The sequence below is a fragment of the Neolamprologus brichardi genome, chromosome 5 (genome assembly GCF_056152115.1).
Source record: "Neolamprologus brichardi isolate AB-2024 chromosome 5, ASM5615211v1, whole genome shotgun sequence".
NCBI classification, from domain to species: Eukaryota; Metazoa; Chordata; class Actinopteri; order Cichliformes; family Cichlidae; genus Neolamprologus; species Neolamprologus brichardi.
In genome coordinates this window covers 22075185-22087473 of record NC_142108.1, presented here as the reverse complement: position 1 = coordinate 22087473, position 12289 = coordinate 22075185, and the positions used below count along the sequence as shown (strand labels likewise).

The window sequence follows — 12289 nt, the reverse complement described above, 5'->3', positions numbered from 1 at the left end:
CATCCCCACATCATTTTAGTTAGGGTTATTCCTGAAATTGGTCCAAAATGAATGACTTACCATAAACACACACAAAAAACAGGTTTTTCAGTAATTGTGTAAATGAATGTTGCTTCTTTTAAACAAAACACAGAGCAGCAAAAATATTCCCAGTGCACTCAAATACATGTTATAAAAACAATGAATCCTTTAATAAAACTATCTAATCAAACTTTTTTTTCTTGTTTCTGGGTAATAAATGATGTTTTTCCTGACTGTTTCCCGTTGGTAGAGATAATGTGCACTGTACTTTCCAACCTTGGCGATTTTCACCAAAAATCATTTTATGTAATTACTATTTTATGACCAATTAATTACTAGTTAATAGATAGGATCAAAAACAATCTTATAGTGTATATAGTATAATAGACAATCACGTTTAAGATTATATCAACTGTTGTCTGAGACCAGATTATTGTTGCAGTGCCCGGTTGTTAAGGACTCATTCTGGGCCTCCAACCTCTTGGTTTAAATGACGTCACCATCCAACTTCTACAGTGGAATTATTACATTATTCGTTGTATAAATTCACTCAGTATTAATAACAAATTTATATCAACCGAGCAATTTGATTAAAAAAGTTGTTTTATTCCATAAATGTCAAGTTTTAATATTCTACACTATGTCATTACTCAGTATGAATAAATATGTATTCACTTTAAATAGAAGGGTTTATGGTGGCCTAATGCATAAGAGAGGAATATACATGTTGTCAGTTTTCTAATGATTTTTTCTGACATTCCATTTATTCAATTCAATTTTATGACTATTAACCTGGGAATACGCTAGATGAAGCTCTGTTTCATTACAGCTTTAAGACAACATCCCAGGACCCACCACAGCGTATTTCATAAGCATCCAAGAAGCTGGTGAGGAGGGCATAACGTCAGACACAGGGATGGCATAGAAAATCTGGTCAGTTTTAAAAATATAAAAGACCACCTTGTGACTAAACTGTCGACTTCAAAAGGCATCCAGTGTTACTTAAAGCCTTCGTTGTCCAACTTCAGACTACATCAGTAGCCTTTTAGAAGCAAAGTGTACTCTGCATGTATTTTTGTTTAATTGACTGGATTCTCCATGCTGTTTCTGTGCCCAGCCTCCTGGCCTCCTTATCAGCTTTGTGCAGCTTGATGTGGCCTCTGTAAAAACTAGAGCCGGCACAATTTTAAGTGATGTAGAGCTGCAAGTCTGTTCTGGGATGCTTTGGAATTCACTGGTGTATGTCTTGTGGAATTGCAAGCAATTTCTTGAATGGTTTAATCAACTCAGCTGGCTGCATTGGAGCTGGAATGTGACACAGATAAGTCCAGTGTATTTCAGGGGTTTGTCTTTCTGTAAGCATACTTCCCATAATCCTCTGAGCCAATTTCTTTGTAAAATCATACATGTTGATTAAAACCAATTTGTTTCAAAGACTTTTATATTAGTTGGAGGCTAAAAACCTGAAGTTTGAAAGGGTTTTTCCTAATAGCTAGTATTTTCAGGGCATCAGCCTCCGTTTGTAATGGGACATTGAATTCATTATTTATTTTTTAATTCATTTTAAAATAGAAGCTGAATTTGAAGTATTAGTCTTTGCTGTAATACTTCCATTTACAGTAAAAATTATAATCTACTGAAAAATGATTGACTGTAGATGTTTTCCAATTTTTCATGTTCCCCTGAGCTACTGTGTACTGATTAAAAGACTCTGGCTTGTGTTATTTTAAGTAAGTCACTGTAATTGTATCAATGATGTCATATTTGTGTAAAATGTGCAAAAAATGGCCAAATAATGATTTCACATGGACAGATATTCACTCCCACTTGAAGGTCTTTAGCATCCCCACAACATTACTCTGTTGTACATTACACATTAAATTTGTCGTACTTATCTTATTATTATGAAACCAAACAAAACCGGGACTGAAAGAATGAAAGTATGCATTTTGATAGTAGAATTATTTTTTAATTACATTAAAAATGAGACTTGAAGTAATCCAGTGAGTTGTCTCCACATCCTTTGGGACACAGCAAAAACGTAGAGCTGACTTCAATTTCATCAACAGGTAAAGAAACAGGATGTGAACCGACATTCTTGTTGGTGTCTTGTTGTAATAAATAAAATGTGGTTATTACAGTCTTTCAATCATGGAGGCATGCATGTACAGTGGGGCAAAAAAGTATTTAGTCAGCCACCGATTGTGCAAGTTCCCCCACTTAAAATTATGACAGAGGTCAGTAATTTGCACCAGAGGTACACTTCAACTGTGAGAGACAGAATGTGAAAAAAAAATCCATGAATTCACATGGTAGGATTTGTAAAAAATTTATTCGTAAATCAGGGTGGAAAATAAGTATTTGGTCAATAACAAAAATACAACTCAATACTTTGTAACATAACCTTTGCTGGCAATAACAGAGGTCAAACGTTTACTATAGGTCTTTACCAGGTTTGCACACACAGTAGCTGGTATTTTGGCCCATTCCTCCATGCAGATCTTCTCAAGAGCAGTGATGTTTTGGGGCTGTCGCCGAGCAACACGGACTTTCAACTCCCGCCACAGATTTTCTATGGGGTTGAGGTCTGGAGACTGGCTAGGCCACTCCAGGACTTTCAAATGCTTCTTACGGAGCCACTCCTTTGTTGCCCGGGCGGTGTGTTTTGGATCATTGTCATGTTGGAAGACCCAGCCTCGTTTCATCTTCAAAGTTCTCACTGATGGAAGGAGGTTTTGGCTCAAAATCTCACGATACTTGGCCCCATTCATTCTGTCCTTAACACGGATCAGTCGTCCTGTCCCCTTGGCAGAAAAACAGCCCCATAGCATGATGTTTCCACCCCCATGCTTCACAGTAGGTATGGTGTTCTTGGGATGCAACTCAGTATTCTTCTTCCTCCAAACACGACGAGTTGAGTTTATACCAAAAAGTTCTACTTTGGTTTCATCTGACCACATGACATTCTCCCAATCCTCTGCTGTATCATCCATGTGCTCTCTGGCAAACTTCAGACGGGCCTGGACATGCACTGGCTTCAGCAGCGGAACACGTCTGGCACTGCGGGATTTGATTCCCTGCCGTTGTAGTGTGTTACTGATGGTGACCTTTGTTACTTTGGTCCCAGCTCTCTGCAGGTCATTCACCAGGTCCCCCCGTGTGGTTCTGGGATCTTTGCTCACCGTTCTCATGATCATTTTGACCCCACGGGATGAGATCTTGCGTGGAGCCCCAGATCGAGGGAGATTATCAGTGGTCTTGTATGTCTTCCATTTTCTGATGATTGCTCCCACAGTTGATTTTTTCACACCAAGCTGCTTGCCTATTGTAGATTCACTCTTCCCAGTCTGGTGCAGGTCTACAATTCTTTTCCTGGTGTCCTTCGAAAGCTCTTTGGTCTTGGCCATGGCGGAGTTTGGAGTCTGACTCGTTGAGGCTGTGGACAGGTGTCTTTTATACAGATGATGAGGTCAAACAGGTGCCATTCATACAGGTAACGAGTGGGGGACAGAAAAGCTTCTTACAGAAGACGTTACAGGTCTGTGAGAGCCAGGGATTTTCCTTGTTTGAGGTGACCAAATACTTATTTTCCACCCTGATTTACGAATAAATTCTTTACAAATCCTACCATGTGAATTCATGGATTTTTTTTTTCACATTCTGTCTCTCACAGTTGAAGTGTACCTCTGGTGCAAATTACTGACCTCTGTCATCATTTTAAGTGGGGGAGCTTGCACAATCGGTGGCTGACTAAATACTTTTTTGCCCCACTGTATGCATGTTCACACGTGTGTGAGCATGAATCGTCAAGCATATATACGCCCTCCAGCACTCCATCCATCAGAAACTGTCAAGTAAAATGTTGCTGCTTTGTGTACTTGTCTGGTTAATTTTACATGTTGGTTTATTTGTGTAGAGCCTATACTACCCAAGCGACAGTGAATACATGCACATGTGAAATATTTGCTCATCAGCATCTTTTTATGTTGTCTTTTAGTTCATTGCATGATGTTCGGCATTTACCATCCTATTTCCCTTGCAATTTTAGCCCGGCCTGGCAGAACACTGTCACTTGATATTTGGGATTTTATGAGGCTATAATTGTAACAGAACGATTAGAAAAGTCCTGGTGTGCATGCTTAGATTTGCAAAATGTGACAGATAATCTACGCGTGCTGGGATTTGATTACAAATGTCATTACAAACATACACAGATTGAATACATGACTGATGTAGACATGAACAAATCTCAGTACATATTTGAAGATTTTTTTTTTTACATGTTTACAAATCTGATTACTCACACACTGATTGAGGTATGCAACTCTCTGCTCAACTCTTGCAAATAATTCTGCAACAATAATAGCCCCCGGGATTTTTTTTTACCTTGATATTAAAGAATCTATACTAAAAATAACAATCTCTATATGTTGTCCATTCAGTCATATTTTATGGCCTTATAAAGCAACAGATGGTTTGACAAGCTCCAGCTTTCCCAAAGAGAGCTCTTCTGTGAGTGAATGAATCTGTCAGTTTAAGATGTGTTTTGACAACAGCCTGCTGTCTTTACTATCCCCCTGTTGCTCTGACACAGTGAATCTGGCTCCATCGCTAAGTTTTTTTGTTTTTTTTTTGTCTTCTTCATATCAATGTGTGTGTTGGTGTGCTAGTGTGTGTAATTCATTTTATGCACTCAGGCAGTAACCTGCTGTTTTATTATCTTCCTGTGGCTTGGACAAAGTGTCAAGTATATCTCTTTGCTGTGTTTTTACAGTTTTGTCTGTGTTAGTGAGTGAGCTTGTGAGTCTCATGATCCCTGCTGTTTGATGGTCTTCCTTTTCTGTTCTCTAGTTCTGTCTGTCCAGAGCGCTTTTCTCTCTCCCCTTCTGTCTCTCCCTCCACAGTTCCTAATACCTAAGACAAAGAGGGAAGAATAGTTCACAAAAGTGGTACAAAGCAAGCATTGCAAACATCATTATCTCAGAAAAAGTGCATGCAAATTCATCAGAACATTCAGAAACTAAGCAGGGAGTAATGCTATTGCCCCTTGGGGATAAATAAAGTATTTCTGAATCTGATTCTGATTTATAGTCAGTGGATGTTGCATTAATGTATAGTCCAGTATAAGCTTGGTTGATGAAAGTAAAAAACAATACATCTTCATAATTACTACTACTACTGCTATTAGTAATTTCCACTGAAAATAAGTCCCAAATTATAGAAACAAAATCATATCAGTGTCACAAATAAAACTAATTAATACCCAAACTCTGTCACAACAATGACTGTGTTGTGTCCATGTGTGTTTTTGAGGTTGTCAATGTGATAGACAACTTCCCTTTTTCAAATATTTTATGACTCTCAGCTTATTATTCTTACTTCTTGACATTCTGAGAAACTGTGGCTCTAATGATGTAATACATCAGGCACAGTCAGTTCAGCTTCTTTTCCCACCTGTTCATGTTTAACAGGATGCAATATGCGTCTTTGAAAAAGAGGCAGGGAGTTATTCTGTTGAAGCTGTTGAGCAACTCCTCTATTTTTCCCAATAATAGATCAACAGAGAGGGAAGAGCAATAGTAGAAGAGTCTGGGAAACTTAGAAACAGAGCTGAAATACTATCAAAAATTCAGGGAATCCATGTCAGAAGTATAATTTTCCCGTGGACATGATTGATGGTGGAAGGATCAGGTGTGTAAATCAGACTTGCTGGATATAAAATATTTTAATCTATTTCTGACAGGCTTACTAGCTTTCAGTTATTTATTCTCCTCTATTTACAAAGGAGAAATAGTTGTTAATATGGTGTTATTCTAAATATAGGACAGAGACAAATTACAATACCACATACTAACGACAGTGCCACAGAACACTATAACACGGCTTAAGTCTTATAGGAGACAAATTTGATGATGATTATTATTACTGATTATTTGTATATTATCTTGAACATATCTCCTGTTCTGGTCAATATCTAAAGGTTTGCTTCTAAAACAGTGATATCTAAAAAATATATAAATAAATAGTAAAATAGTTGTCTGTCATGCTGAAATTTCAGTTGTGTTTTGTTTTTTTCATTACACAGTTGCTTATTTTCATGCTGATGCGTACATTGGAGCCCATATGTGAACAGCATGATGGACATGATGCTTAAAATATGACGTGAAGGGAAGTGCTACATCTGCACAGGGTGCGAGGTACCCTGTGTGTACAAAGGCTTTGATGTGGGAGTGTGGAGAAATTGAAGAAGCTGAACAATGTAAGGCTAATGCAGAAAAGTACTGAAGCTCATCAGCGCTGCTTACATGCACATAAAACTATTAGTGATTTGTGAACTGCTGTCTTGTCTGCTGATAACAAGGCAGTTGTCTTTCTTGTGTGGTGCACAAGGAAGTGTAACCTTTTGCTAGTGACAATGTACATTAATCAGCATGACTGCAGTGAAATTGCTGTTGTTAAATAAGACACTAAAACTCCAATACAATATGAAAGTACAACATTTAAAACTATTAAAGGAGAGAATGAGAAGAAAAGGTTAAAAAAAAGCATAAAAGAATGTAAAAAAAATGTAATGTGAATGCCTCAATATACTAACTAAACATCTGTATCATATGTTGTTTGCATTTTGGAAAAAAAAGATGCTGATTTGACTAAAGGTAAAATAACCCATCTGTCTTTTAATGTTTTTTTTTTCCAAAGTTAGCAAATCTATGATGGACTGCTCTGTCATGTGAACTTTAATTGTCAAATAAATTAATAAACAAACAAACAAAAAATTTTGTAACATAACGAAATCAATGGTGTTCTGTTTAATATTATCAAATAAAAAATATTATAACTCCTCTGTGATTATATAGAACAAATGCTGAACATAGAATAATTTCACTTCATGAATTTATATAAAATCAGCATGTCACATCTGTGTTAGAGTTTGATTTGCTTGCTTTACCTTGTCTAGCAGTGCCACAGTTGGCACGCGAAGGGTTAACTGATGGCACAACCATAGCTGGACTGGCCATCGGGCATACCAGGCATTTGCTCGGTGGGCCGATGATTTTTTTTTTTTTTTGGAACGGTATAAACAATGAAAGGTGGTGGATTGGCCAGATGCTGGCCGGTGTGTAAAAAATAACTCAGTTGTTTGGTGGTGGCTATGGTGGAGCTTCCACAGATTCAGTAAAATTAACAAGTAGTGGAGGCCAGCAGGTGGATGAGGGAGAGGGGAGGCAGGAGGAGGAGAGACCCGAGGCAGCCGCTGGTCCGAGTGTCAGGTGAACTGAACTTCAGGTAAGAAGTTATGACCTGCAGTCTATCTGGGTCAGATATAAAGCAAGTTTAGGTGGAGTTTATTTTCGTTATGCTGACTTTTTACAGTCAGCTACAATAACTCGTACTGCGTACTAGCTAGCATGACAGAGTTTCTATACAGCTGGGTGGGTGCTATGATGTTACTGATAGTGAACTTTATTTTATTCATAAGGTTAGTTAGTAGAGTTGCCAACCATCCCGTACAAACTACGGAATCGTCCCGCATTCAGAGAAATTATTACGCGTTTCGTGTTGAGCTGAGAAGGGACGCAGTTTGTCTAGGATGGAAAAAGACACAAAGGAGGATTTATTGTGTCGTTATGCTGCTCAGCTGCCTCTTCTTCTCTCATTCTCTCCCCCTCTCTCTCCTGTTGCTACTTTGATCATGAAATGGATCAGTGATCAGCTGATCGGCTTTTCTCTCTTGTTTGTTTATTGCCCACTTTGCGCCAGAAAGAGGAAACTGACGGATGTCGCGCTAAACAACAGAAGCACGTTTAAGCTTGATCAGCTGTTGTTAGAATGTTAGAATTTATTTAATATTAATTTCTAGTATCAGCTGATGTTTGCTGGAGCCACAGCTGTAAAACCTGCTGGTCATGATATCGGTTTGGTTATCTGGTGAGAGGGAAACATGAAGATGAAACCAGGAGATGTCCTTATTGAATCATCAGAGCTGAACAGGTGATGGAGAAACATGTTTACCTTTTAGGTGAATGAGTTGAAGGGAAGTTATGAACTGTTTTCTGAGAGACAAATAACACCAGGATCCTTTTCTAAGTAGCTGACAGCTGGTAACTGTGCAGGGGCGGGTCTAGCAAAGTTTTGCCAGGGGGTTAGTGATGGTAAATTTGATTCTTTTTACTGAATTGAGTTTTAATGAGTCACTCACCAAAGTGAATTGGGTTTTTTGAGTCATTTGATTCACTGAGTCAGTTGACCAGAGAGTGCAAAAAATTTACATTTTCACTCAAACTTAATTTGTTTCTCTTTTCATGTAAATCCTACTGCTAAGATGAATGATTCTAAAAGAAAACAACTATTTTATAGAGCAAAAAAGAGCAAAAACATTTCTAAAATTAAGCAATTTCCTATCAAAATTGCTTAATAAACATTTATTTTGTTTATTTTTATTTTATTAGTATTTTCCTTAAATGTGTCAAATATATATTTCTCATCTAAATGTCCACTGAGCTGTGAGCCAGGGGGCGGTAATGCGCCTTAACATTGGTTGCCAACCAAGAAGAAGAAGAAGCTGTGAGCCAGAAGGGAGGGGTGAGCGAGTGAGTGAGTGATTCGTTCGCTCTATGATTCAGCACAGGAGGGAGGGGGTGAGCGAGTCCTGAGTGATTCGCTTACGCTTACAATTCAGCACAGGAGGGACGGGGTTAGTGGGTGAGTGAGTGAGTGGCTGTATCCCGATTCAGGGTCTGCAGCCTTAAAGTACGCAGCCTCAACGATCCTCAAGGGCCGCGTACTTAAAGACCGCTAAGGCCGGAAGTGCGAGACTTGTGAAATGGGACGGTCTAGCCTCCGTTGCGCCGCCCAGGTTGCCTAGCAACCATGATACTAACAGCTGGAAACGTTTCATACAGCTTTGTTTGACAGAAATGAAAGAGAACATCTTTTGTTCATGTGTTTGTTTGTTTCTACATGAGCTTTGATCATTCTCTGTAAGATTAAGCTCAGCTATTGAACGGTGTATATTTTAAAGTAAAGGCTTTAAAACCAAGTTAGTACAAACGTCACTAATGTCACATAACTTTGCCGACATGTGGCCAACAGTAATGTTTTAATGTTCTTCGTTATTAAACATTTGCACATAAATAAGTGACATAATATTCAGTACTTAGTTTACTAAGTTACTCTTCGGGCGCCCTCATCCGCCGTTTTTTTTCGGCAAAATTATCCACACCCACCACTGCCCTATGCATTCTGGGATATGTTGGGCCACGAAGTCTACACCGCCACGTCCTTAAAATTCAGGGAAATGAAGGACGCATTTGAGGGCCGCATTTCAAGCAGCCTTTGAATTGGGACAGCCTTCGTCGCGTCGCTGTGACGTAATCGGCCTTAAAATGCGGCCTTTAAGGCTGCAGACCCTGAATTGGGATACAGCCACTGAGTGAGTGAGTGATTCGTTCGCTCTATGATTCAGCACAGGAGGGAGGGGGTGAGCGAGTCCTGAGCATTGACTGTAGAAAACATGGACAACGCGACCCCGCCTCCTACCATTGTGCAAAAATGAAGCCAAAATATCCCGCTTGTGGAGGCTGCCATCTTGCAAATTTGGAGCCAGAGTCTGCGCAGTAGTGACTTCAGGTGGAGCGACTGTGTAACGCTCCCGCCCACACACCCGCTGGACGTGACCGCAAACACGCCCCCCTACACTTTTTACGTAGCCCGGCTGCACGAGTTTTTTTGCTGGTTTACCGCGACTGAAGACCAGTGTTGCAAACTCCTCAGTAAGGAAAATCGCTATTGGCTGTCCTAAAAGTCGCTAGAAGTCGCTAAATGACGTCATCACCTAATTTGCATTATTGGTCATGCTAATGTAATTGTAATCTATGTTGTTGGAGAGAGAAATAACATCGTGGAAGAGACATAAAGTGAGTAAAAAAACATCCTAAATACATTTAGAATTTATTTAGAACTACAAATTAAATTTATTTTAGCAATTATTGTTTTTTTAATGTCACAATTCCAACCCTGCTCCTTTACCCGGGCTTGGACCGGCAAAAGTGACCCGAAATAGGCACTCTGCCTATGGAGTTACTTTGTGTGTGTGTGTTTATAAGTAGTTTTAAACCTTGTGATCCACAAAACAGCATAAGAGTAAAAGAAGAACTGACTGCGTTACAGCACCCGCTGCTTGTTGAGAGTAAAAGCGATATGCGCTTTCACGTCTTTTTTTAGCGACTTTTTTTTTTAGAAAAAAAGTCGCTAGGGGGTCTGAAAACTCGCTAAATATAGCGACAAAGTCGCTAAGTTGGCAACACTGCTGAAGACTCGTTTAATTAAGGTAAATACAACCATGTCACTGTTATAAAAAGACACACAGCTTATCATCTTATAGGTCTAAAATCACTCTGTTGTTAATTCGTTAGTTAGATTAGCCGCTAGCATACGCACTGTGTTGGAGACTTGTTGCTAGCTAGTTAGTGATGCTACACACCTGCTACTCTTAATAGTCTTCAACACTTGTTTTTTTTTTTAATCCATTTTTAGACAACGATGAGATCAGCTGCACACTCTACAGAGGCCCAGAGTTACTGTTAATATCAAAAATGTAATGCTGTCCTTTGAGATTTTAACATAAGACTGAGTGTAATGGATCTAAAACTGTTTAAATCTTCAGAGTCCTCTACAGCCTGGTAACATGGAGACTTTAAAAACATCAGCAGAACGTTTCAGTAGTGTAGTCTAATTTGTTCTTCCATCCATCCATCCATCTTCATCCGCTTTATCCGGGGCCGGGTCGCGGGGGCAGCAGCCTAAGCAAAGTGTAGTCTAATTTGTTCTTTTCATTTAATAATAGAGTCCATATTATATCAACAGCTACATTCACCCTGGAGAGAAACTAGTGAGGGAGACCATCAGGACCAAGCTGGGTTTCCTGGGTCCAGAGGTTTGGAGAAACTTCTTCCCTTTCTTTCATCACAGCTGTCCTGTGCCAGAAGTTCTGTTGACCCGCTGTAAGAGGCATCATTTAAGAAACAGCAGGAAGACTGAAGCTCATGGCATTGATCAAGCAGGACTCATGATCTTCACCAGCAGCTCCCTCACAGGGAAATCTTCAGCACTCCTCTGTAGGCCCGCCCCAGGAGATGGATAAACCCAGCATTTCAGGAACACTGTGATGAGACCTTTGGTTTGTGTAATGTTATAAATACTCAGATGCTCCCCAGAGGCTCCGGACTTTTACATAAAGATATTATATTCAGTCCTGTAGAAAGTTATATATTTAAAAATATGTGATCCTCTCTGGTTACTCTGGTATGAATAACTCTGAATCACTTTATGGTAAATAACACACTATGTGTAAAAAAACTGTGAAAAAATTCCAGATGACAAGTTTGTAGTTCAACATACAAGTGACGACCTTTGACCTTCATCAGGTTTTATTTAATTGTGTTAGAGAAAATCTCATATGCTCTTCATACAGCTGAGCACATCAAGTGTTTAAAATGGAAGCTGTGCAGGTCTGAGATCAGCAGCTTTGTGAAACACCAAACTGAGGTCCTGTTAATGCTGATATATAGTGACACAGTTACATGAGTGATTAATCCTTTTGTTTTTTTGTCTTTAACTTTATCAATAAAATAGCTGCAGCTTTCACTACAGCATGTGTGGTACTTTAACCTTTGTACTGTTTTCATCAGTTCATTTTGCAGTTAACATGTGAACATTGGATGATCTGTCTGCTGTCACTCGATGGGGCTGAGCTCTGAATCTGAGGGCAGCTCCTGTAATCACAAAGACAACAGAACCATCAAACTCAGATATAAATTTTATCCCTCAATATTGAAATAAAGCTGATTCTTCTGTCCTCACACACTCAGGATCTGAAGTTCTTCTCTTACATTTTTTTCAGTATTACAGTACACTACAGTACTTTAATCCATAGTTCCTGATTAATGAGGAGTTACTGAAGTACAAGCTTTTAAAAAAATTGTTACTGTCTTTACAGATGTGGCAAGAGACTGAAAACATGTTGTTTGCACATATTTAATATTCAGCTCTGCACAGGAGCTGAAGCAGGGTGCAGCCTGTTGCTTTTACAGTATAATACTTGTAATAAAAGTACAGTAATTAGTGACTGAGCAGTCCGGGGCATTTCTCTTGATTTCTTTAGTAAATTCATTCACCTGCACAGATTAGCTAAACGAACCCTGACAGCCGAGTGCTCATTTTAGCTAGTTAGGTCTCAGGACCGAGCTAAGGACGGCAGTTACGGATT

The 12289-nt window shown here is 39.1% G+C and overlaps 1 protein-coding gene across 3 annotated transcripts in view; it reads right to left on the bottom strand.

Annotated features, from left to right (window-relative positions):
- Positions 1-3792: 3792 nt before the first annotated feature.
- Positions 3793-12289, bottom strand: part of raly (RALY heterogeneous nuclear ribonucleoprotein) — a 115577-nt gene continuing 107080 nt past the window's right edge. For all 3 annotated transcript variants that reach the window (XM_006783028.3, XM_087841334.1, XM_006783029.3), the window contains one exon: positions 3793-4935. In XM_006783028.3, coding sequence (XP_006783091.1) covers positions 4807-4935 — 129 coding nt within the window. In that variant the 3' untranslated portion in view covers positions 3793-4806. The remainder of the gene's footprint in view (positions 4936-12289) is intronic.